The sequence below is a fragment of the Calliphora vicina genome, chromosome 2 (assembly GCF_958450345.1).
Source record: "Calliphora vicina chromosome 2, idCalVici1.1, whole genome shotgun sequence".
NCBI lineage: Eukaryota > Metazoa > Arthropoda > Insecta > Diptera > Calliphoridae > Calliphora > Calliphora vicina.
The window spans coordinates 11,043,722-11,071,321 of record NC_088781.1 but is presented as its reverse complement, the minus strand read 5'-3'; the positions used below and the strand labels follow the sequence as shown (position 1 = coordinate 11,071,321).

Here is a 27,600-nt window from a genome sequence, read left to right as displayed (position 1 = left end):
GGTTAAAAGATGACTCCCATATTCGTAAATAATTTATAAAAGGTTTATAAACCATAATTTCCATACATAATTTGTTTGGAAATTATTGGGTATCGAATCAAAAAGGTAACGATAACTCAATTTAGATTATTTCGGTAACGGTGATTTAGCGGTATCGGCATTATCGGCGACGATAATGATAATAAAATTACAAATAATTTTATAAAGTTGCTATTATATTACACAAATAAAAATTGGTATTTTCATAATTTCAAATTATTTATAGAATAGTGATAACGGTATTTACGACTATATCGGAAACGGCAATTCCAGTTATTTTGGTAATAGTAGCTTAGCGGTAACGGTAGCCAACCTTAGTTAAAATAATGGTCTCTGCCAAGAAATTCCTAAATGGAGCACGAGGTTACAATGATATCCTAATGAATTAAATTTAATAACAAATAGATGAGTTGAAAAATCTATATAATAAATTTGAAAACTAATTTTAGGAATATTCAAAATATGATGGTATGTCGTACCCAAAGGGTTATACATATGTATCGTAAACTTTGTTAATCATTTTAGTCAGACCAAAATTATGGTTAATGATAACGTTAAATATCTTTACCTAGATAACCGTTATCGAAATAAACCAAAATACCGCTTTAAAATAATTCAACTTAGAGTTGCAGTTAACTTTTAACGGTTTCGAATAATTTAGTTATTTCTTATAATAAATACTGTAACTTAAAAACGTAAGAAAATTATGTTTTCAACAGGTTCAGAAGTAACATTTTACACATAATAACATCGATTAGTATTTAGTTCTTTTAATGAAATAACACGTTGCACAAACTAATTTGGAAATAGTAATGTGTTCAACAGGTTACGTGCCATTTCACCGTTATAATGCTTTTAACTACTTTACACAGAACAAAATCGGTTAACGTTAAGTTCTTTTAATGAAACACCGCGTTGCTCAAACTAATTTGCAAATTTACCTGTAAAGACAATAGTTCATATCTCTGTTATGATTTTGACTTAAGTAGATTTAATGTGTGTATATTTTGTCACAAATGTGTAGTGGTTTTTCCTTGTATTTATCATAAACATTTTTTCTGGTGACATATTTTTGCCCACACATTAAATGTATGGATATAAATATTTTTCTTCGTCTGGCAACTCATGCGGCAATTTGACACAAAAAACCTCTTAAGCAATAAACTTGGCAGCACTTAAAAAACGCTTAAATGGATGGTATACGATTTTGTTAATTTTTATAATTAAAAGTACCTTTAAACTTATACAAATCATATGTATAATATTTTTATATACTAGCTATATATACCAAACAAATTTAAGAACAAAAATAAATATATTATAATAAAAATATTTAAAATTAGCAACTAGCCGACAAATGTTGTAATTTTATTATACATTGTATTTGTTGTCAGCACTGGGCGTTTTTACACGTAAATTTCGGCTTTTTTTATTACTTCATTTTCATTGTGAAAATTCTCAGTTCAAAACGAAATCTACGAGGAAAAAGTTCAAATAAAAAGTGGCATAGCAGAACCGCTGTATTAAAAACGAGTTTAGAAAAAAAAACAAACAATTAATTTTTGCCGCAGCAAATATTTGTAATTGAAGTGTAGTTAACAAATGGTACATAATTCAATCAGAAAACTTTTAAATTAAATGGTAATTAGTGAAATTATAAAGAGAGTGATAACTAAATAAAAGTTTTATTAATAAAAGAAAATTACAAGAAAAAGCGCGCTTGTATTTGTTAAAAAAATAATCTTTGAATATTTTTGCATAATTAAAGTTTGTTATAAAAATAAAAGACAGTGTGGTTTAAAGCTATTTTTGCGAATCTTTATAAATAAGAATATCTGTGACTCATAAATAAATTAAAATAAAAAAAGCTATTGAAAAGTAAACGTCATCGACCATTATGCTATTTATTTGTTTTTTTTTTAAGTTGTATTGGAAGCGTCGTTGTCGATGCTGTTCTTACAATTTGTTTTATTTTCTTTTTTCTTGGCTTGTTGTTTGTGCATTTCATTATAACAATAAAGTTCGTATATTATCCCAGCCATCTACACAGGGTGTACGGGTGTTTGTTGGTTCAGTGTGGACGCATTTGCATTTTTGTTCCATTTGAGTGCGTGAAAGAATAACAACATTAAAAATTATAATTTTATTAGCTTAAAAACATTGTTATAAACATAAATACTCGTATTTATAAATAAAAACTGTTTGTGGGTTTTTTATAGAGTTTGTAATTTGTATATAATTCATACATATTGATACAATATGCACAAATTAGTAATGACAATTTGCTTATATGTTAATAAAAGTGGGTGTGGTCTTTTATAATTATTTTTGTTATTTTTTTTAGTGGTGATTTGTTTAGAAAGCGGAAACCTAACGCATTTACAATATAAAAGAATTACATTATACAAAAAAATCGTTAAGGTACGTTAAAACTGCATTTTATTTACACTTGCACAAAAATACACAAACAAACCCATACTATGACATTATTTTTGTTATTTTGTTTTCTTTCGTCATTCGTCATCATTTTCGGTATATTTTCTTGTTACGACAGGCACCTGTTGCTTGATTATTTTTGTTTTGTTTGTTTATTACACATTACATTTTGCCGAATCTCCTTTAACATTCCCTTCGTTTGAACTATTTTTGGTCTACGCATTTTATTCCCAATTCCTACAAATGAAAATATTTTCATAAGTCAAGGTCATTGCAGATTTGTTATTGTATTTTCCCATGTGCTGTAACATCTAGACAAGAACTATTTTAATTAGTCTCATACCTAGAAATGTCGTTAAGAGTTTGTTATAACGAGTGTTAGTTTAATGTTTAGAATTTTTAATGATTGGGATCTTTTCTACAGCCTATGTCTTGTACAAATTAATGTTTTAATGGATTCTAAAGTACATTTTTATTTATTTTTTGTGTAGGTATTTAGTATTGATTATGAATATCTTACAAACTTACATAAATATTTTGATTTTGTTGAAACCTTTTAAATGCAAACAATACTTTTAAACATAACATTTATTTTTTAAGTTGTTTTCACTTAAATTTTAATCTTTATCTTTTAAAGAATTTATATTTAAATTTGGAATTACATAGTTGCGGGTTAGAATGCTTTTTACGGATCTGTCAAAGTCAGATTTAAACTTCCCTAGTATTATTCCTTAGATTCCGTAATTATTCCATTCCCATTAGATATTTAAAAAAATCTGGGGCCGAATTACCGCACTCGTGATCGCATGAACTATCGTATCGAAAAATTATTTCGATATCGTAATTATAACAAAATGTACTAAATTTCATGCTCGATATCGAATGCCGTAATCTCAAATAAGAAAATTACGATCCAAATTACTCGATATCGAATGCGGTAATTCGGCCCCTGTTCATTACCTGGAATTGTCGGAAAATTTTAATTTCACATTTTGCCAAAATATTTCAAATAATTCTTCAAAATTCAATAATGTCCTATACATTTTTATTAAACCTGGAATTCATTTCGAAACATATACTATTCAATAATTCCTTTAAGAACTTATAATTTCAAATTTTGTTCACGTTAATTTAACTGTTGGAGTCAACTGATTTTATGTTGCGAGTATTGAAAATATCTTTGGCAACAAATTACAACAAATACCTATATTTTATGTGGGCAAAATAATAAGAAGTAAACTTGTAAAAAATCCTGAAATTTCCCGAGAATTACTAAAAAAATATTTCCGATTAATAAACCGGAAAACCGTCCAAAATTTGAATTTTTTAAAAGTTTTAATTTTGTTGATAACTGTGTTTGTGCTTATTATGAATGCTCTCTTTTGTTTATTCAGTTGAAATTTAGCAAATTATTAATTTTATATGAAGTAAAGATCTCAAATATTGCTACTATTAGCATGTGCTTAGAATAATTAAGTATATAATAAAAGCATTGCCTTAATAAAGGCATACAAATAAATAAAACATAGGTAGGTATTTAATGCAAGGAGCGAGTGTCATTTTAATGATAATCTGCTAGCGTTTTTTGACATATGACAGCTGATATTATTCAGAAATAATTCAGCAGGGTTAGCAATAACGGACTGGATTTTTGAATATAGAAACATTTCAAATGCAAAAAATTTAGTATTTTTAATATTTATAGATTTAAATCCAGAAATTTACATAAATGTCAAAAGCAAACTGTTCAAATTTTGTTAATTGCAGCTTTTTTTATTATAAAATCTAGTAAATCTAGTGCCGTCATTCGAATAATCCAGGAAAATTATATTTTTTTATTCGAATGTACCTATAAGATTTTTAAATTTTTAATAACAAATTATTCGATTAATAATTATCGAATACTCGAATAAATTTTTATTTTCAAGTTATAAATTTGGAGAAGGTTAAATAATGTTTTTAAAGTTACTGGATATTTCATTTGAATCGACTTTGGATTATTATGAAACTTAACTTAAAAACGAAAATCATTTGACTAGTAAAGGCATAGAAAAGGTTATATTATATACAATAGAGTTAGAATGATTTTCCATTTAATAATTATTAATTGGAATTTAAAGACTTTCAATCAACAATTATTTGATTATATATTTTAAGATTAAAATTCTCAAATTTTTTATTAAAATTTTACTGCATTAAAATATATATTTTTTTTGCAATAAATTATTCGAATAATATTGTTTGCTGTTTATTCGTTCGAGTAGTCGTTAAAATTATAAACATTCGAGTAATAACAAAATTTTAAACTTTTATTCGATTAAAATAATACTCGAATAACTGACTATCCTAGAAATATATCGTCCCCTCAATAAAACAATAGTATATAAACATATACAGCATTATTTTTTTATTGCATAAAAAAAATCTACATAACTGTCAAAATTGGGTGAAATTCTACTTCCACAAATTGGGTCAAAAGATCAATTGAAATATTACTTTTGTTCTAGATGTCTACTAACACTATTGTTTTATTAAGGGTACGATATTACGATTTAAAAATATTGAACTCATTTACATCCCTAAACAGCAAAAATCATAATATTCTGAGTTTTACCTCCAGGGTATGCCGAAAAGCGGTTTCCCATAATAATAGTTCTATTAATCAATTTATTGTAATATATTTACATTATATGATGTGCAAATAATTACAATCCAATTTCCGGACAAAAACGTGCAACAAATTTAAAAATTAATAAATATAATACCGGTTTAATGAGAATTACCGGTCTTATTATCAGCTGACACATTTATTTATTACAATCTATATTGAGACCTAGCCACGAAATGCTTAAGTTCTACAAACTGAAATTTAAAAGAGAAGATTTTTATGTGGTTTTTATTTTTATTTGTTAACTACTAGACAATGAGCAACTACTTTTAATCAAAAATCATAAATGTTCATATGTTTCTCTCAGATATACAAAATCATGAGAGACATTTCAACTTGATACTTTTTTTTACATTTTGACGGTTGTTTACTTCCAGAATGACGCATTTTCAGTAATTATTTGTTAGAATGCATTAAATATTGGTTAAATTTTGTTTCTAATATAAACATTATCGAATTCTATCAATTTTGAAAAAAAATGTGTTATTTAAGTTTAATATTATTGCATAGAAAACATTCCACAAATTTCAAAATAAAACCATTTCAATTAATGTTACCAGGGCATACCAAAGTTAAATTAAATAAACACCGGCTCTTGATTGTGTTATTTTTATATTTATTGGTTATATACTAAAACAAAAATACATTAAATTGACATATAAAGGCATTTTAAATAACCATTTACATTTGTTTTATTTAAAATAACCATAATGTAGGAACAAATTTATATTTTTGCACAGAAACTTGCTACAAAATATTATAAAAAAAGAAACGACACTGTGTGGTGGATGATAGGTAGTTTTAACCACCAATAAGTCAACGCTCAACAAAAAAATTGTGTATTTGTAGTATATTTGTGGTGGTATGTAACTAGTGTAAATTCGCTAGCAGACAAGTTTTGCGAAAACCAGTTTTTACTTTGAATAGATTAAAATAAACTCAATTGAATAGAAAATAGTATTTGGGATTTTCTTACTTTATAGATATTTTAGTGGTTCTAAATTGTCGTCTACATACAAAGAAATACTTATACAGACATGTTTTTTATTTAATATGTGGTTAGAGTACACAATTTATGCTACATTTACTTTTAAAATAGAATAAAAATGAATTTTAACGCCTACAGTTGTTTATAACTACTTATGTTATATTCAAGTAGGCTGTAGGCTAAATAGATTCTATTTATTTGTAGTTTATTCCTTAATATATTGCTTTATTTACTTTCGTATACAATGACTAATGTTTGATAATGTTTTCTATTCTTTTTTTGTTTTCTTCTAGTATTAATAGTTAACACTGCCATTATTTTATAAAATCTCTTATTGAGATTAAAAAAAATTATTTTTAACTGATAGAACTGGAACTGACAACATGTTGAAATTTATACGTGGCAAAGGACAACAACCTTCGGCTGAAAGGCAGCGTTTACAAAAAGAATTGTTTTCATATAAAAAGGTAAGTTTTGAATTTTAATATTAATTAAATAAGTTATTTAGTTGGTACTGAGTTGTTATGGGGATAAGAATGGATTCAAGGGAGCAATATATTGTTAGAAACATTTCAATTATTCAATTATTCAAACTTTTAATTTCTTATTACAAATAAACTTGAAAGCCCGATAATAGGGAATTCTTTTATTAGAAGATTGATTTATTAATATGTATAAGAAGGTCGATTTACTGAATTAAAGAAGAAATACTGAACTGAAATACTGAACTTTTTTTTTGTTTTGTCATACAATTTTATTTATTTATATACAAATTTCTACAGAATTAATTTCAAAGTACATATTTTGTAATTTAATAACGATTTTAGCGTGTTTATTTTAGAAGTCAAACACTCATCTGTTTTGGTATTGCATTTTTACAAGAATGGTGTAGTAAAATATTAACGGAGTTCAGTGTTTGATGCATATGGTCTTGCAAAAAAAAACAGAATTGCAATTGTCAAATAATTAGCGGAGTTCAGTATTAAGTGCGAATGGTATTGCATCATTGCAAATGCAAAATTGTAAATGTTTTTGTGTGTATTTTGTTATTGGATTATGATAAAATTTTGCATTTGCAATGATGCTAGACCATTCGCACTTAACAGTAAATACCGCTATTGTTTTTTTTTTTTAATAATTCTTCACATAACCGAGCCCTTTGGGCTTTTTTTGCTACATCCCAGCAAAAAAAGTGAGGAAGAAGATGCAGAATTTTCACAACAAATAGCATGCTTGATGTACTTCCAATTTTGGTGAAAAAGCTATGAATTTTACATTAGCTTGTCATTGGAGGGATGTTGTTCATTTTTGACAACTTTTTACTTAATAAATTCGATGCTTTCGATGCGATTAAATTTCGATTTTAAGGTGTTATTTTAATGTAGGTAGTGGATACCTATATTTTTTGGCATCTTGGATGGAAATATAAATAATAGAAAAAAAGAGATGTAATTGAGCATTTATGAATTGATTTTAATGTAGTTATAAAATTTATGAAACAATGGTTGATTAATTTTAATGATTAAAAAATGTAAAAATTGTTTGTATACCAATTTTTACAGGTTTTAATAAATTTTATAAAATTCAAAAAATGTAGGAAACAATTACATCAACGAAATATTTATAATTCAGTGTCAAATACCCATATTTAAAATCACATCTTCAGAGGTAGAAAAGATTCATTTGCAACTTTAGATGTGATTAAAATGTCATATGTAAAGATGCACTTCCATTATTTTTTGCTGGGATGTATTGCGTTTGCATCACTGATACTCGAACAGCTGACATTTGTAAACAATAATTTAAAATCGCTAAACAATATTCAAGCTATGGAGCCGACAACTAAATAAAAAAAATTAAAAAGTGAAAAACGCAACAAAAAGTGGGCGCCAGATGAAATAAAAATTGTTCTGGATTATTTTATGGCATTTTAAAATAATTTCACAAAATAATCAAACACCTTTTTATAAATTTATACGACCAATAATTCCACAATAGCATTTCAAATGAACATATTTTTTTTTAACTTGTCAAAATAATTTAATTATAAAATACAAAAATTTCGTTACAAATCAGGTTTTAAAATTTTTTTTTTCATAAAATAATATTTTTATGATACAGAAAAAACAGTTTTTACACAAAATTGTAATTTACAGATAACATTCTGTATTTTACATAAAAATTTGTACTTTACACAAAAAACGTGAATTGTTTGCAAACAAATGAAAATTTTTAAATACAACTAAATAGGAAAACGTTATCTTATTTAAATAAATAAGAATTTATGAATCCAAAAATATTAAAAATAGTCATGTATTGGACATGGTATTTCCAAAATGTGGAATGTCTTTGTTAGTCAAGAGCTTGAATCATTTTTTTTTAGCTTTTTAATAAGATCACATAGAATTAAATACATTTTCGTTATAATTAAAGGTAAAAAATGTTGAACTTTTAAAGCCCAAACATTAGAGTGAATACGTCACGTGATAAGGTCTAACTGATCATACCTACTATTTCGTTTGTTTTGGTAAAAGCGAACGTTCTGTTAGATGTTACTAAGTTTGCTGAAAAAAATCGAAAAGTTGAAATCGACAAATTTTACATTTAAATATAATAAAAAGGCAAAAAATCGAAAAAATCGAAAACTATATATTTTTTATAGAAATACAAAAAAGTCTAAAAAATTCGAATAATCGAAAAAAGTCGACTTTTCATAAATTGCTAAAACCGAAAAGTCTACTATTCAAAATTCGACTTTTTGTTTCAACTATAGAACCCTGGAAGTTACAATAATATTTTTCAAATATATTTCCTTGAATCATCCAAATTTACTAACAATTATCATTATTTTATTCCAAATAACATAATATTACTCATTAACCTTATATTAATGACTTCATTTTCTTATCGTTTTTCATTTAATGCGCCACACATAATAACATACAAAAATTTCGATTTCTAAATAAATTATAAATGATATACAATATTTATACAGCGTTTTCAGAACGTAGCCGTTCTGTGTTCATTATCTTCTTATCAGTAGTAACACCATTTCATTTTTGTGTATTCTTTGTATCTTTATAATAATTTCGAAATAATTTTTGTACATGTTAAATATTAAAAGTTTGTTATTTGTTTGTTTTTTCTTCTTTTATCATGGCTAAAACAAAACATGTAATGAGATCACTTTTATAGATACTTTTTCTTTCAAAATTTATCATTAGAAATTATATAAATAACAATAATAAGAATGTGTTTGTTGCACTTTACATTTTAAAATTGTCTGATAACTAGTGCAGTTCAGTTGCTGTAAGAGCCGGCATAGCTGGCAAAACAAGTTTTGCAACATTTTTATAATGCAAATATGTGCATATGTACATAAATGCTATCAAATACATGTCTTACTTTATTTTCATACCATATTTTGAATACTTTTACAAAAACCAACAAAAAAAATATTCAATTTCATGTTGGCATGTTATAAAATGTTACTTTGTGGGCGTTAGTTACATTACATATATGTATGTATGTATTTGCTTTTATAGTTTTGAAAATATTGTGTGGAAATTATAGCTAGAAAAAAGGTTGTGTTGTGTAGTGTTTTTAAAAGGGTGATTAGGTTGACTTAAAGAAAGGTGTGGTCGTTTGTTGTCTTCGTCTAGTTTAGTTTAGTGTTTACTTTCGATAACAAATTCATTAAACGTTTGCGTGCAATATATCCATATTCATAAATTTTTCTTATTTTACTAAACACACCATAAATGTACAATACGTAAAAATATACATCAGAACATTTTTGTGGTTTTCTTCCGGCAAATTTCTTTTTATTTTCTACAATATTAAAAGCTCTAACGTGAATCACATAATTAATATTATGGGTTGGTTACATACAGTGTAAAATAATGCCATGAAAATGTTTAGAATAGATTTTGAGTTTTAACTGACCAACATGATATTGTTTGAATATCTTACAAATGAAACCAATATATCATCATGACTAACTTTTGCCAGTTATAATCTAAACTATTCTTATGCCATAACAAATTTGGTATGACTAAGGAAGGGTCTTTTGTTAAATATTTGTACAATATTGAATATTTCAAAAAAAAGAAAAATGTAAATGTAGAAATTAATTTAAAAACAGCAGCAGCACTATTAAGTAAAAGTGTGGCACGTGATATGATATATTACATATGACATCATCATACTATCACTATCATTGGTATCATAGGCTGAATATCTAAAAATATTTGTCTTCTGGTTTATGTTGGAAAATATCTACATACATATGTATAACAAAACAATGCCTTTTGTTTGATTAGTTTCCATATGTATTGTATGTTTACATAAAATTTAAATTTTCCGGATGTTGGAAATGTAAACCATTTCCGTTACTTCTTCAACGATTTTGAAACCGTTTCAAGTGTGAGAGAGAGGTGAAAATAAACATACATATGTGTATTATTAGGTAGGGGTGCTTTTTTTGTTTAAAAAACAACAGTTTCAATAGATTTTAGGTAATTAACAGTTTTTGTTTTGTACAAAAATTTTTTGTATTTAATTTGTCTACATTTATAAAAAAACGACTCAGAAGTGTTAAGAAAGCATTTTTATTTATGGGAATTCATTGTATGTCAATCATAACTGGTATTATTTTATAAAGTTTGTTTTGTCAGTTTTTAATTTATGTTTGTTTTTATGTACATTTTATTTTATCAATTTGATACTTATGACACAATTATTTATTATAGTTTTTTTTTTAACTTTGGTTATATAGAGTTACAATTACAAGTATACCACTGAAAACTCTTCCTCAGTTTATCTGTTAAAAGGGTGTCCCAAAATTTAACACTTACACAAACTCCATAAAACCAAACTTGGCTAACGATTCGTAACGGTTAAAAGGTAGGGGTAAAAGGTAACTGTAATTGCTGTTATTGCGGTAACGGTAGCTTAACGATAACGATATTTGCTGTTATTTCGCTATTAGATCGGCCCAGTAGTAGTATTCGGGCAACATTTTTACGGATTAGTCCAGTTTTTAGACAAAAAATCCCAGTTTTCACATAAAAACATAAATTTTACACTTACACAAAAATTTTACACTAAAACTTAAATTTCACACTAAACGGTTGTACACAAAAGCGTTTACAAAAAAAAAACGTAGTTTTAACACAAATATGTGGTTTTCACACAAAAATTCCCTTTTTTACAGAAAAACTAAGTTTTACTTAAAAAATTAACACAAAAACATAGGTTTAACATAAAAACATAGTTTTTACATAAAAACATATGTAGTTCTTACACAAAAACAATTTTTTTACACAAAAACAATTTTTTTACACAAAAACAATTTTTTTTACAAAAAAAATATGTTTTTGTGTAAAAACTCTGTTTTTACACAAAAACGTAGTTTTTACACAAAAACGTAGTTTTTACACAAAATCGTAGAAAAACTACGTTTTTACACAAAAACTTTGTTTTTATATAAAAACTTTGTTTTTATATAAAAACTTTGTTTTTACACAAAAACTTTGTTTTTACACAAAAACTTTGTTTTTACACAAAAACTTTGTTTTTACATAAAAACTTTGTTTTTACACAAAAACTCTTTTTTTACACAAAAACTCTGTTTTTACACAAAAACTCTGTTTTTACACAAAAACGTAGTTTTTACACAAAAAAAAGTAATTTTTACACAAAAACTTTGTTTTTACACAAAATCGTAGAAAAACTACGTTTTTACACAAAAACTTTGTTTTTACATAAAAACTTTGTTTTTACACAAAAACTTTGTTTTTACATAAAAACTTTGTTTTTACATAAAAACTTTGTTTTTACATAAAAACTTTGTTTTTACACAAAAACTTTGTTTTTACACAAAAACTTTGTTTATACACAAAAACTCTTTTTACACAAAAACTCTTTTTTTACACAAAAACTCAGTTTTGTATAAAAACGTAGTTTTGTTTTTACACAAAAACTCTGTTTTTACACAAAAACTCTGTTTTTACACAAAAAATTTGTTTTTACACAAAAAATTTGTTTTTACACAAACACAAACAAAAATCACTTTCACCAAAAAACAAAAGGTTTTTGTAAAAGATTTTATACTTTCTAGAAAATCCTCATAAAAAGCTTAATTTTTGTACACTAGACCACAAATTCATTTGTTGTCAAACCACCCACCTTAGTATTTAAAGGCGTAACAGCAAAATTCCTAAAGAAATCATTTCATTGAAAAGCATAATTCTCTAGTGTTCATTCCATCAAATAATTTTAATTCTTATACACATTTTTGTCTTAAGAAAAAAACTGAAATAAAAAATAGGCAAATGACCTCATCAATTTAAAATGTTCAACTCTTAAAGTAATTTGAAATTTCATGACTATCTGTATTCTTATTTAAATTAATACATCTTTTTTTTTTAAATGGAAATGAATTGTACAAAAACTATAAACATGTGTGTGCGTACTTATGTATGTACTGCACATACACAATAAAAAATAATAAACATTTAAGAAAATGTAGAATATGTTGCAGTCAACAACTATTACTTAAACTACTTGAGATATCAAATACACTAAGGCCTCTGCTTGTGTCTAAAAATGGTACATGGCATCATTGTAAAGAGAAATTTATTAATGTGTGAAATATTAAAAAAAAAATTTAAATGAATTTTATAAAAAGCTTAAGAATGAGAAATTCAAATTAAATTAAAAAAAGTCTTAAATGAATTGAGGACTAATTAAAAAATAATGAATTCATATTTTAATTATTTTAAAAATTTAATTTCCCGCTCGCACGTTATCTGGCCTGGCCTTTTTTCTCTGTCAACCTGTTTTAACGTTATAGGCAAAAACGAAGAATTCCGTTTAAATGTAATAAATATATACTCGTAAATAATAAAAACAAAAAAAAAACATTGGACATAGATATTTTCCTTATCTTATCTCCACATTATTGTGCTATACATGTAAAAGATCTAATGAGAAGGAGTTGTTGTGTACATAGTATACACAAAGTTAAATATATCGACTTTATTTTTTATTTATTTGTTATCAGAGTAGCAGGTACTGCGGTTTTTATTTTTTGAGTGATAAGAACAGCAATGATAACATCCAAATCTAAAGTAAACACAGTAATTTTAAATGAACCACTAAGTCAATAGGTAAAACATAAAATGATTAATGCAAGTCGGATTGATAAGATTTTTTATAAAAAAGAACAAAATGTAATAAACCTTACACAAAAAATATTGTTGACACTTATTGGCATACATAAACTTTTTGTATACAAGTGCAAAAGAAATATTTGTTATGGGATTAAGTAATAGGGTCATAAATGGGTCATATACATTAAAGTAATTGTAAATAAAATCTATGCTTAATAAACAAAATGGCAGCAGAAAAACTTCTAAGAAATTAAGTGCCCTTTAAAAAGAGAAATGCAATTTAAATTACTTTACATAATGTATAATAAACCTTCTTAAAGCTAAGAATACATCTCATAGGCTTATTCAGTTTTAATTGAAAGCCACTTACAATTGCCATAATCGTATTCTTCACATTATTTTAATTAAATTGTTAAACAAATCATATGTATGCATTATAGTGGACACACATTTCTTTCCACTACAAGCTCTTTTGGTTATTCAATTTTCAATTCGGTCGCATTGTTTAGCAATTTCAATATTGTTTCATGTATCAATTATTCCACCATACATCCAACCAATCATATTCTTACAACCAAACTCGACCCATATAAAACTATTGACCTTAATTTTGATAATTCTTGTTAAACGAGAATTTTTATATATAATAAATCAAATTGTTTATTTCAAGTGCACAATATTGTGTTTGAGATGTTGATCGTTTTGAAAAAAACAAATAAAGTACATTTTAGAATTCAGTTTTTGAGAAATATTCGTGACTATAAAATCGGAGTAATAAAGTGGTAAATTTGAAATCCTTATGGGAATTCCAAAACATGTTTAAATTTCCGAAATAATACGACTGTTTTTATTTATGTTTTAAAAAAAATATTTATTATTGCTAATGAAAGAATTCTGCAAGTCCTTTAGTTCATTGATCAGAGTTTCACAGCGCCACAAATGGTCAACTCAGCTACAGCTGTATCATCCTCAGAGAAGAACTTTACAATAACATTATACATAATTGATATAAAAATCCTATGTTCATGCAATGTTAAATGTATAAGATTTTGCTCGGCCTATTATTTGGTATTATTCGATTTCAATAATTTTCTACCGATATTCCATCATTGCATAAACTTTCCGAATCTGATTTCACTTCAAAAATATACTTTCATTAAAAAGCTTTAAAAATAGGTTTCACTAAAAAAGGTATTTTTCTTAATTAATCCATTTCCTTTTAGTGAAATTTTAAACTAAAACTTAGTGGTAAATACATTTGCACTAAGAAGCTTTTTTTTTTACTAAATTAAGCTTTTTTCACTAACAATATTTAAAAATAGTATTTTTTCGCTAGAAAAAGCTATTTCAAATTCTTAATTAATCAATTTTTTAGTGACATTTTTTACTAAAAATCTTCACAAATTAACAATCTTAAAATTATTTTGAGCAAAAACAGTTTTTTTTCTTAATCTATTTCCTTTTAGTGCAATTTTTAACAAAAACTTAAAAAATCGGTTTAATAAAAATTAATTTTTCACTAAAAAGCTGTTTCTTCACTAGAAAAAGCTGTTTCACTAGAAAAAGCTTTTTCCTTAATTAATTTTTTTAGTGATGTTTTCCTAAAAAATACTTTTACTTCTTTTTAGTGATTTCTAAAACAAACAAAACATTTTAAATTAATGTTAACACTAAAAAGCTTCTTCACAAATTAAAAAAGCTTTTCATAAAAAAATTTTTTTGGGTTTTTTTATTAAATTTTTTTTTAAAAAAGCGGTGTTTTACTTAAAAGTTTTTTCATGAAAAGTTTTTTAAAAGCTTTTTCATGAAAAGTTTTTTAAAAGTTTTTTCATGAAAAGTTTTTTAAAAGCTTTTTCATGAAAAGTTTTTTAAAAGCTTTATTAATTAATATGCATTTTTTATAAAAAACAATAAATTTCAAACAAAAAAACAATTAAAGAAGCTTTTTCATAAAAAAAATGTTTTTTTTAAACTGAAAAGCTTTGTCATAAAAATATTTTTTAATGTGGTGTTTAGTAAAAACCTGGGTTTTTATTAAAAGATTTTCTTAAAGCCGTCTTTTACAATAAAGTTTTTTTAAAAACTTTATTAATTAAAATGTATTTTTTACAGAAACAAACAATTTTATCACTAGAATCCTTTTTCACTAAAAAATGTTCCACTGCAAAGCCTAATTTTTTTTAAAAAAAGTTTTTATAAGTATTTAAAAATTTACATTTTTATTAACGAAAGTGAAGTTTTGTTTAAAAAACTTTTCATCAAAAATAATTTTTTTTTTTATTAAACAGCTTTTTTTACTTAAATATGGATGGAACACGGATTTCTATAAACTATTCTATTTGACTATTATTTTACAAAATTTACACTAAATTTAAATTTTTTCTATATATGTAGTAGCCAAAAAACTAGTTTTTTGTTTCAAATTCTCCTCAACATAAACAAAACTGAAACTTTTTTTATTTTAATTTAAGCTTAGGGCTGTTGAGCTAGAGCTTTGGTTATTCAAACAATATCATAACTGATTTAATACTTTACCAAATTAGGTTGAATACATAGTTTGTAAGTATGCAAACTCTCCAGAGGCTATAACAGCATGACGATAACATAGAGCAAAATAGTAAATCACAACTGGTTTGAAAGAAAAAATCAACACTTAAATTTAAACTCCACTCTTATTCTCTGTGAGATAATATTATATTATAGTAAAAGAAATGATTGAGTGAGTCTTGTTTGAATGTAACTCTCTATTTAAGTATATATCTATTATATGATCATGGCTGGCAGTAGTTTGAGTTAAACTTACAACAAAACAACTCCAAGTTCAAAACTTTAAAAAGAAAATGAAAGAATAAAAACTATTATAGTATGTAGGTATACAAACTACAATTATTTAACTATAACAACATTATGATGGTTTTCGGTAAAAGCATTTTATTACCTTAGTTTTTTTCTTTTTTTTGTTTCATTCGTTTCATTTCTTCTATAAGACTCAAATGAACTTTGTTTGTTGGGGCTTTTTAGTTTTGTATCATAAACCATGCGAATCAGTTAAACAATGTTATTTTATACAGAAGGTTTTTATAATATATTACGTTTTGTCGCTGGTGACGGCGAAGATGCTAACGGCGGTCATAGAGTTCAAAAGGTATAGATAGATAATAGTAAAAAATAATAACAAGTCGAACGAACGTAATTACTTCAATGAAAGTTTTGTGCATGGAAAAATGTTTAATTTGATTTTCAATTTTACTGCTGCAGAGCAAAAAGTGAAAACCAACAAAATGTATTTTTTGGGTTTTAAAAAATGGTCAACTATAATATTTCATTCATTATTAAAACCAGAAATCTTTAGCTTAAAGAGTTTGTGGGCTAAAATTGGCCAATTATTTTATTGTCGTTAATTTCCGTTTTTTTTTCTTTGTTGTTGTTGTTTTTAATTTCATATTTATGTATTTTTGTGTCATTATGTTTAACTAGAACATGTTCAACGTACATATGTATAGAGTGTTGTACATTATTTATACATACATATTCATAAAATGAAAAGATTTAAACAGTGGCTGTATTTCAATTCTTGTTTGCTTATTCATAGATCTTTTGCGGAATTAGTGCGGAACGGTAAAAAATTATCATAGACAAATGTAATTTTTTTTTAAAAAAACTAACAACCACATACATACATATTTTTAAGAGAATAAATAGGAAACTTTTGTTAAACAAAAATTCATCAAAAATTTTTTTTCCATTTCAGACTACTCAACATGGATTTCCACATAAGCCTTCAACTTTGGCTTACGATCCGGTATCAAAATTAATGGCCATTGGCACACAAACGGGAGCCGTGAAAGTGTTTGGACAACCAGGCGTCGAATTTTATGGCCAACATACGTTTGTTAACAATTCCGGAGCTGAGCTCAATATACAACTAATTGAGTGGGTGTATGGCACGGGTAGACTATTGTCTCTGACTGCCGCTAATCAGCTTATATTGTGGGAACCATCTGGTGCAACCTTGGTGGCTATTAAAGTATTACCCTTCGATGGCAAATTGAAAAAAGTCTCCTCACTTTGTTGTTCGCTTAACAAAGATATTGTTTGGATTGGCACAGAAGGCGGTAATGTTTATCAATTCGACTTGCAAACATTTGCGGTAAGAGAACCGGTTATCTACCATGACGTGGTATTGGAACAAATACCGCCGTCCTATAAATTAAATCCTGGTGCAATCGAATCTATACGTCAACTACCCGATGAGCGCAATAAATTGTTGATTGCCTACAATCGGGGTCTGTGTGTCCTATGGGACTTGGAAACTTCATCTGTGGCCAAAACGTATATCGCACCGGGTCATGGTCAAAGTGTGGGATTATTTATAAACGCTAATGGTTCTCAGTTTACTTGGTATCATGCTGATGGCTCTTTTGCCACCTGGAATTTAAGCAATACAGATCCACCCAAAAATGTTAATTATGTACCATATGGTCCGGATCCCTGCAAGAGTATAAATAGATTATTTAAGGGTAAAAGAGGGTGAGTTACATAAACATGATGTGTTAACCACAGATGATTATATTTTAATTATCTATCTGTTTTTAGAACCGTGGATCTATCCATATTTTCCGGTGGTATGCCCAGATCTGCATATGGTGACCACAACTGCATATCGGTTCATGCTACAGATGGCAATAAAGTTTGTTTAGATTTTACCTCTAAAGTTATTGACTTCTTTGTCACGTATACCGAAGAAACCGACAACGCCGAAGTTCTTATAGTTCTTCTGGAAGAAGAGTTTTGTGCCTATGATTTGACAGATCCAAAGGTTCCACCAATTAAGGCACCTTATTTACATTCTGTTCACGCCTCAGCTGTAACCTGCAACTATTTGTCGTCACAAGTAACAGCTGAAGTTTATGAGAAAATTGTGAAAGCGGGTGAAGATCAAGATCAACATTACAGCAACGCTGATTGGCCTATTAATGGAGGCTCATTGCCCGACGATGAGGAAGAGGATAATGAAACTACTACTCAAGAATATGAAATTTTATTGACGGGTCATGAAGATGGCTCGGTAAAGTTTTGGGATTGCACTGGAGTGGTTCTCAAACCGATTTATAATTTTAAAACTGCTTCACTGTTTGGGTAAGTAAGACTTAAGATTTAAATTCATTTAAAAAAAAATAATTTTTGTATAAAAACTGAGTTTTTGTGTTACTACGTTTTTGTGTAAAAACTACGTTTTTGTGTAAAAACTACATTTTTGTGTAAAAACTACGTTTTTGTGTAAAAACTACGTTTTTTTTGAAAAAACTACGTTTTTGTATTAAAACTAAGTTTTTGTATTAAAACTACGTTTTTGTGTAAAAACTATGTTTTTGTGTAAAAACTATGGTTTTGTGTGAAAACTATGTTTTTGTGTAAAAAATATGTTTTTGTGTAAAAACTATGTTTTTGTGTAAAAACTATGTTTTTGTGTAAAAACTATGTTTTTGTGTAAAAACTATGTTTTTGTGTTAAAACTATGTTTTTGTGTAAAAAATATGTTTTTGTGTAAAAAGCTATGTTTTGTGTAGAAATTACGTTTTTATGTAAAAATTACGTTTTTATGTAAAAACCTTTACCTTTTGTGTAAAAACTGAGTTTTTCTATATACGTTTTTGTGAAAAACCCAAGTTTTTGTATAAAAAAAGTTTTTGTGTAAAATCAAAAAATACGTTTTTAAGTAAAGAAATTAAATTTTTCACGAGTAATCTATAAAATATTTCTTTTCTTTTATAGTCATGAAAATCAAGATGATTTACCTGCTGAAAACACCGAGCCACTGGATGAATCCGAGCCTCCCTTCCGTAAGGCTGGTTTATTTGATCCCTATTCAGATGATCCCCGTTTAGCTGTAAAGAAAATAGCTTTGTGCCCCAAAACTGGCCGTCTTATTGTGGGCGGTACGGCTGGGCAAATTGTTATTGCTCATTTCGAAAGCGACGATGAAAATAAAACTCCCTTAAAGGCCAGCTCTATGAATTTGGTTAGCGATCGCGATGGTTTCGTTTGGAAAGGACACGATCAGTTGACTGTACGCAGTAATCTTTTGGAAGCTAATGCCGAACCGGTAGGCGATGAAGGCGTTCATATAACAGGGGTTTTACAAGTATTACCTCCGGCCAGTATTACATGTTTAGCACTAGAAGCTGCTTGGGGTTTAGTGGCTGGTGGTACGGCCCATGGTTTGGTATTATTCGATTTCAATAATTTCCTACCGGTATTCCATCGATGCACTTTAAATCCTAACGGTTAGTTTTTTGTCAAATTAAAATTATAAACTTTATACAAAATGAATGTTTTATAACATTTAAGATCTCACTGGCGCTGGTGAACAATTGTCCCGCCGCAAATCCTTCAAAAAGTCGTTAAGAGAATCATTCCGTAAATTGCGAAAGGGACGTTCGACGCGCAATAATCCCTCGAACCAAGTGCCCACTACTGTAAGTTTTTTAGATAGCTGCCAAAAATATAAATATTTTATTTCAAATAATTTAATTAACCTTATTTAGCTTGAAGCTCGTCCTGTGGAACGTCAGGTTGAAGCTAGAACCTCTGCCGATGATGGCATGGGCTCTATGGTGCGTTGTTTAATTTTTGCCAAGACTTATATAACAAATGGTGAGTTTATTTATATGATTTTTTAAAATTCAATAATAAACATGAACAATTTTTAAAGTCAACATCACATCACCCACCTTGTGGTCGGCCACAAATGCCAGTACGGTATCGGTTTTCTTATTACATTTGCCACCTACGCAAACTGCCGCCACTGCTGTGCCTCCGACTGGTGGCGATGTGGCACCTGCACCACCACGCCGTGTCTCTGCGCAGTTAGCCAAAGAAATTCAACTTAAACATCGTGCCCCTGTTGTAGGTATTGCTGTCATTGATGCTACCGGTTGTCCGGTGGATCAACTTGGCGGTGGTAATGGTACACCACCTCATCGTGTGCTTATTGCCTCCGAAGAGCAGTTCAAAGTATTTTCTCTGCCTCAATTGAAACCCATTAACAAATATAAATTGACTGCAAATGAGGGAGCACGTGTTAGACGCATACACTTTGGCTCATTCTCATGCCGTGTACCCAGCGAGATTATACAAGGTGCAATGGCTAATAGTTCGCCCACTAAATCGACACGTTCACAAGACAATAATGAACCCGCAAATACCAGTTTAGCCTCAGGTGGCGGTGTGGGTGGAGAACATTATCAAGAAATGGCTTTAATTTGCCTTACAAATTTGGGCGATATTATGGTTCTATCCGTGCCCGAATTAAAGAGACAATTGAATGCTGCTGCTGTTAGAAGAGAGGATATTAAGTAAGTTCTTAATATCTTAAGAATATCCAACTCAAGCTTATAATTTAATTTACTCTAATTTATTTACAGCGGCATTTCCTCCCTTTGCTTTACAAATGCTGGCGAAGCTTTGTACATGATGTCTTCCTCTGAACTACAACGCATATCATTGGCCACCTCTAAGGTTGTCAACCCTGAGGGCACCATAACTGTAGAACCTTTACAAACCATCGAATCTGCAGATACTGAAACTGCTGATCAGACATCAGTTAAAGATGAAGGAGATGCTGAAGTTCCTACAGCTACAAAACGTACCGTTACCTCCTCTACAACTTCGGCGAAAATTAATGAAGTTAATATTGATCATGCCGCCGGGCTAACAAATGGTGTGAGCGAGGGTAATTCACCCAACCGGGCTAATGAAACTATTACTAGTTCCATGGGCGATATAACAGTCGATTCTGTTAGAGATCATTTGAATACAACAACAACCACTTTATGTTCTACCACCACCGAAGAGACAGTTGGTATGTAAATCTTTGTTTTTCTGTTTAATTTTGCATGCATCATCCCATCTTGTTTGTTGTATTGTATAGCATGATCAATCATTAAGTTCACATAGTTATTAATAATATCACGTATTTAATTTAATACAAACTATATAAATAAGGTTCATGATGTATTTTACTCTTTGGGAAATTGGTTAACATCACTGAGAAAAACTTTTATGTGAAAAACCATTTGATAAGTCTGTCTAAAGACCATCTACTTATACAAGTCACTTTTATACAGAAAACTGTGTCGGTCTTAAGACAGAACAGACACTCTTCTATAGAAATGAACCCATGTTTAGTCTGTGTAACTTTATGAGGCCCAGGTGAGCAACGTTGTAGGTCCGAGGTGAGCCTCCTACTACGAACCCATGTAAATACAAAAAAAAACTCGAAAACTGCTCAGCAGTGACTATGTGAAAATTCATTAAAATATCTCAAATTGTTCACGAGTTACCGAATTATTTCCAAAACAAAAAGATTCTAATTTACTGTTGCCTGAGTATAAGCATAGAATGTCACCTAGGTGACATTTCGCATCACGAAATCTATAGTTTTCAAAATCGGTAGAATTTTCGTCTAAAAGACACCATTGGTCGGTCTGTTCAGTAACATAAAACTATTACGAATTATCACAAATTGTTTATAAATTTTCCAGTTTTTCAATACAAATTTAAAATTTTTGTGTGAAAATTTGTAATAATTCATAATAGTTTTTTGTTATTGAACAGACACATATTTGTATATTCAACCGAAAGTCTCAAAGACCAGCTAGTATCCGTCTTTACTATGTAAACAACAGAGACGGTGTCTTTTTTCATCTTCGATCCGTCAGTAGATCTAAAGGAATTCATCTAGACATCCCTATCCGGACTCTCTAGAAGGTGTCGTATCAATTTTTGTAATCATGTAGTCTGAGAGAACCAGACCGGGAACGGAAACCAAATTTGTATAATATCTTCGTATGACCCGTTTCACATGGCCTCAGTAGAGCTGACTCTTACAGTCAGCTTCTTATTGTCAATCCTATTACATATTCCACAATGGACAGGTAATGCCAAATTTGAGCATTGGCCGTGTTCTTATGACATTCGGTTTTATTGCCTCCCACCAATTTTTACCTATAAAATTGCTGCAAGCGTAGAATACGTTAAGATGAGAGATAATAAAACAATATTTAATAAAAAAAAATATTTTAAAAAAAAAAAAATTTTTTTAAAAAAAAATAAATTTTTTAAACAAATAATAATTTGAAAAATATTTTTCCCGATTTTGACCCATTGTAGGTCCAAATTACTATAGCCTTATATACATCGTTGCAATGGACTTGGAAATATCTATCATTCGATATTATCTATATTAATGACTTAGTAATCCAGATATAGATCAAAAATAGGCCAAAAATCGATGTTGTCCCTTGTATTTCAGCATTTGTGGGCCGGGAGAATTCCCAATATATTGGTGTATTAATCAAGTTTGTAAGTTATTTGGGGGCTTCGGAAAGTTGATTTCAAGATACAGATGGACAGACGCACATGGCTATATCGACTTCGCTATCTATAACGATCCAGAATATATATACTTTATGGGGTCGCAAATGAAAAATGTAGAAATTACAAACTGAATGACAAATTTATATATACCCTTGCCACTCATGGTGAAGGCTATAAAAACAAGAAGCTCAATCACAACATAAAACACAATTAATACTTATAAAGATCAGATTTATTTTGTAGAATCAAAAATAAGTGGTAATTTCCAACATTTGATTTGTGGACGAATTATTTTCGGTCTCAGTTTTAAACGTTTGTAAAAAATTCTCAAGTGTACACAATCTATGGAATAAAGTTGCATAAAGCAAACAAATATACCATAGATTTGCAATTATACAATTAGTTACTTCCCCTAAGCACAATTTTGAAGAGCATCTTATACAAATCAGTCCCTAGGGCATAACATTTAACAGAATTTCATTAAAAAAAATCATGACTCATTTGCATATTATTGGGTTTTGCAAAATAACCTGAATCTCATTTATTTTCATTTGTATACGTAATCTTGGTGTTTCATGTTTTTTTGTTGTAATTTTTGCTGTTACACTTACACTTCACCCAATTTGCTTTACAGGTAGCGGTAGAAGAATGATTTAATTGTTTTAATTTAAATACAAATACTTTCTCTGCATGTTAAATTTTGTTTTAAGTTTACATTACAATTTTAAGGTAATAATGAATGCATAAACAAATTTGATTTTTATTTTGAGAAAACACATTTTAATAACAATCAAATTATTATACATAATTAAAATTTAATATATAAAAAACATTACTTTACTTTAGGCCGTTTATCTGTTATGAGCACACAGACAAATCAAACGTTAACTAGTGTTAATATGAAGGATATTAACGATTTTAATATACCCAATTTAATGGATTTAGCACCTTTGAGGTAAGTGGAAAATTCACAAAAAATCTTATCCAAATAAAAAACCGTAACAAGTTAGCAACTTGTTAGTAAACACTAGGGATGTCAAATCCTAGGATTTATGAAAAAAAGCCGGGATTTACATTAATTAACTCCCGAATCCTGGCTTGACATCCCTAGTAAAAACATAGTTTTTAATTTTAAATACATATATCATTGAATAGTATTTTGAGTGTCGAATTTTTCTTTCATATTTTTAATAACGAGAGTATAAGATTACATTTGTCGTTTTGACCTTTAAAAAACTTCATATCCAAAATAATTTTTTATTTACTTTGTATTCTCACCTTTTAGTAATACAACTGAAACCAGCACAAGTTCGGTAGTAATAAAATCCGTAATTACCAGTGTCTCGCATGAAAAAACCAACGGTGAAGCCGAAGTTATAACAACAAAAACTACAACACACGAAGAAAGTCAATTCTAAAACAACAACAACAAATAAATAATATATATTAAATCATATATAGCGCACTGCACTCTAGAGATTTGAAATGATTAATTAAACTCACCTTTTTATGACGCCTCCTGCATGGTATATTTTACTATATAGGTTTAAGTTCTTTTTCCCCTGTTTTATGTTTCTTTCTCTGTTTATTTTACGAAATCTATTGTCTTTAGATTCTCTGTTAAACTATGTTAAATTCTATAGGAGTTAGTTTTATACTTTAGTTTTAGATTTTCTGTCCATTTTTTTTAGATCTTTAGGTTTTCTTTCACATTCGCATTTTTTTCATAAATAACGGAGAACGGCCGTTCAAAGAAAAAAAAAATAAAATATTTCAAAAATTCTTTATTCATTTACTTTGTACACATCTAAATACATACATATATTATTATTTTTTAAACTTTTTTAAGTATTACTTTTATCTCTTAAAAGCACATTTCACTTGAAACATTTTATTTGAAATACATTTTATTTTTTTTATGAGAAATTTAATTTTAACATTATTTAAAAACAAACAAAAAATGAGCATTTATCACAAAAAAATAATAAGAAAAAAAAATCATTAAAAAAACGTAAAGTACAACTCCGCAATTGCCTTATGTACTTTTTACAAACAAATTTTAAATATTAAACAAAATAATTAAATATGGCAATATGTAATTGTTTACTTTTTCCAATAGATTATACAAATATATTGTCTCGTTGTTGCATATTCTTTTTCTTTTCATTATTCCGAGCCTCCTCATTTAGTAGTTTACTCTTGTACGCATTTCAAAATTTATTATTTTTTTTACCATACTTTTTAAATCAAACATATTTTTATATATATAAAATGTATATCAACAGAATAACTAAAAACAAATCAATTTGTATGTGGAATAATATTTTTGGACTTTTTATATATTTAAAATATAATTTTTTATATTTATATTAAAAATAATAAAAAAAAAATCGTTAAAAAACCCAACATAACTTTGTCTTTTTTTTATAAAAACATTTAGAAATAAAAAGGAAGCTACTTCATAAATCGATTTTAAAGATAAGAAGAAATGCTGGAAAATCGTTCTCAAAAACTACACGTAATATTCGCCCAACAACCTTTATAATTTATATCATTGAAGTTGCTTATTCCGGCATTGTTGCTTCAGATATACTATTTACTGTGACTGTACTTTCAATTTATTCAGTTTGAAAATTATGGGTATTTTCGTAAATGCTCTAACAGTGCATCACTGCGGCATTACTAAAGTTTAGCGTTCAAAAAAACATATTTGCCATCATTACACAAAATTTTTTTTAAATGAATATTGCTGGCAGTTATGCAGCAAATTTATGAAACCATTTTATCATAAAGTTTACTGTTGCAAAAGTTTGCAGGTAATTGCACCAGTGACTGCATTTACGAACGCACCCTATCTAAATTATCTTGTTAAAAACTAAACGACTTTTAATTTTTAAATTCAATTCTAAAACTCACAAGTTATAGAAACGGGGCACAGGATGCCAGAACTGATTGCATCCCAATTCAGCCTAATCCAGCACAAGTAGTATCAAGAACAGCCGTCGATTCCATTATTTATAAGATATGGGTCCGAATTAATAATCTCGAATAAGAAAACTGCAATCAGTTTTACTCGATATCGAATGCGGTAATTCGGCGCCAGATGTGACAGTAACACTATTCATGCAGCAAAACAATTTCCTAGTCGCTGCGGTCCAAAAAATAAAACTGACGAACAATTTTAGTCTACACACACTAGAAGGAAATGGGGGAAAATGGATTTTTGTCACGATCTAGAGTTCTGTAATATCTACGTTCTGCCTGCCATGTTTCAAAAAGAAAAGGTTAATTCTTCGCCTTTATCATACACAACACCGATCATTATAGGCCTTTTTGTTTCGATCTAGACACTAGAAACACATGTGCCTGAGGTACAGGGTATTACTGTCAGATCGGATGAAAAGTCTACTTTCTGCCGTTAGTCAGCTGTCGAAGGTTGGTTATTGTTGGTTAGATCTACAAATTGAGTACAGGAGTTGGTTTGTTTTGTCAAGGTTCAGTCTCTCAACAATCCGACAAAAAAATCATAGCGTCGCATCTAATTTGTGAAAATCCCACAAAAACGACCATCAAGATCTCCACTTCCGGAACGTCCAGAGAAACACTTCATCTGAGATTTTCAACTGAGCGGCAGCTATATCAACCTGAAGTTTTTTCCCCAGGGAAGAGCTTTCGTCAACAACAGATCTGGTTAAAAAAAAACTATAAATAGTGCCATTTTTATCAAAATCGGACAATGGAATCGGGGGTCAGGAGTTAATGGATTAATGCAATAACATATTTAGATATCATAGGGCTTACACCAGAAGAGTCCTTGTCAAAAAATGGCCGATTTGTCTAAAGTATTGGTTTTCATTCTGTATACTCCACCATGCAGTTAGTTAATTTATGGATCGATTGCCAACCATAATCGACAAATTACTTACGTTGGATCGTCACGGGCTATAAAGTTAACGGAAACCATATTCAAAATGAAACGAAGTTACTTATGGTCAAGGAACATAATGCTGATGCAATTTATCTTACGATGAAGCAAAGCACGACATCAGCATTTACAATAAATCGTATGGTGTGGAAAAATTGATATATTGTACTTGATCCGCAATCCTGGAGTTTTTGTTTTCCTCATAATATTAATTATTTGTTACTTGCATAGACTTACATATATAAAACAATACACTGAAAGCCCTTTTTTATATTTTTTAAAGAGTTTATCATTAGGTTTGTTTTACTCATTTTTTAATTGTTAGAGCAACTGATTTTTTACACATTGAATTTTAATAAATATAAAACCGATTTTGTTTAATATGTACAAAACAAATACACTTTTAAAACATTTGCATCGTTCTCTGGTTTATTGGGATATTTAAAAATTTAATTTCATTTAAGGCTTATTTACATTTTGAAAAACAAATCATAATAAACATTAATATCTCGACTGGGGTATACACTCACGACGACATTCTTCATAGGTGAGGAAATTATTGTGTGTGGCACCACAACCCGAATAATAAAAACTGACGCAACTGTTGGATTTGTCATCAAAAGCATAACGTAACAATTTTCCACGACATAAACCGGGGCTCTTTGGTTCCAAACAAGCTGCAAACAAAACCGAACAAACAATTTTAAATAGCTAAACACACTAAATTAAATAATAATAACCTACATTTACTGGTACTTTTCTCACTGAGAGTACTTTCAATTTGCATTGGCCTAACAAGAGTGCAGAGTAGGGCACTTATTAGGCAAAATATTATGAAACTTGATTTGAATATCATGCTGACAATTATTGTTATTAAATGATTTTAATTTAAGCGTTCTTTTTGTTTTACCTTGTCGCTTGCTTTTAACACTGAAATAATGATAAATGTATAATGTCTGTTGGAATTGTAAAGAATACGTACGTGTCT

The 27,600-nt window shown here is 28.4% G+C and overlaps 1 protein-coding gene across 1 annotated transcript; it reads left to right on the top strand.

Annotated features, from left to right (window-relative positions):
* Nucleotides 1–1,494: 1,494 nt before the first annotated feature.
* l(2)gl (LLGL domain-containing protein l(2)gl) lies at nt 1,495–25,098 on the top strand. The gene is made up of 11 exons (XM_065502436.1): nt 1,495–1,680; nt 6,425–6,598; nt 17,058–17,836; nt 17,903–18,445; nt 19,082–19,593; nt 19,658–19,785; nt 19,855–19,963; nt 20,022–20,664; nt 20,734–21,170; nt 23,534–23,642; nt 23,973–25,098. Exons 2-11 carry the CDS (start codon nt 6,515–6,517, stop codon nt 24,103–24,105), a joined length of 3,477 nt encoding a protein of 1,158 aa, XP_065358508.1. The 5' UTR covers nt 1,495–1,680; nt 6,425–6,514; the 3' UTR covers nt 24,106–25,098.
* Nucleotides 25,099–27,600: the final 2,502 nt, after the last annotated feature.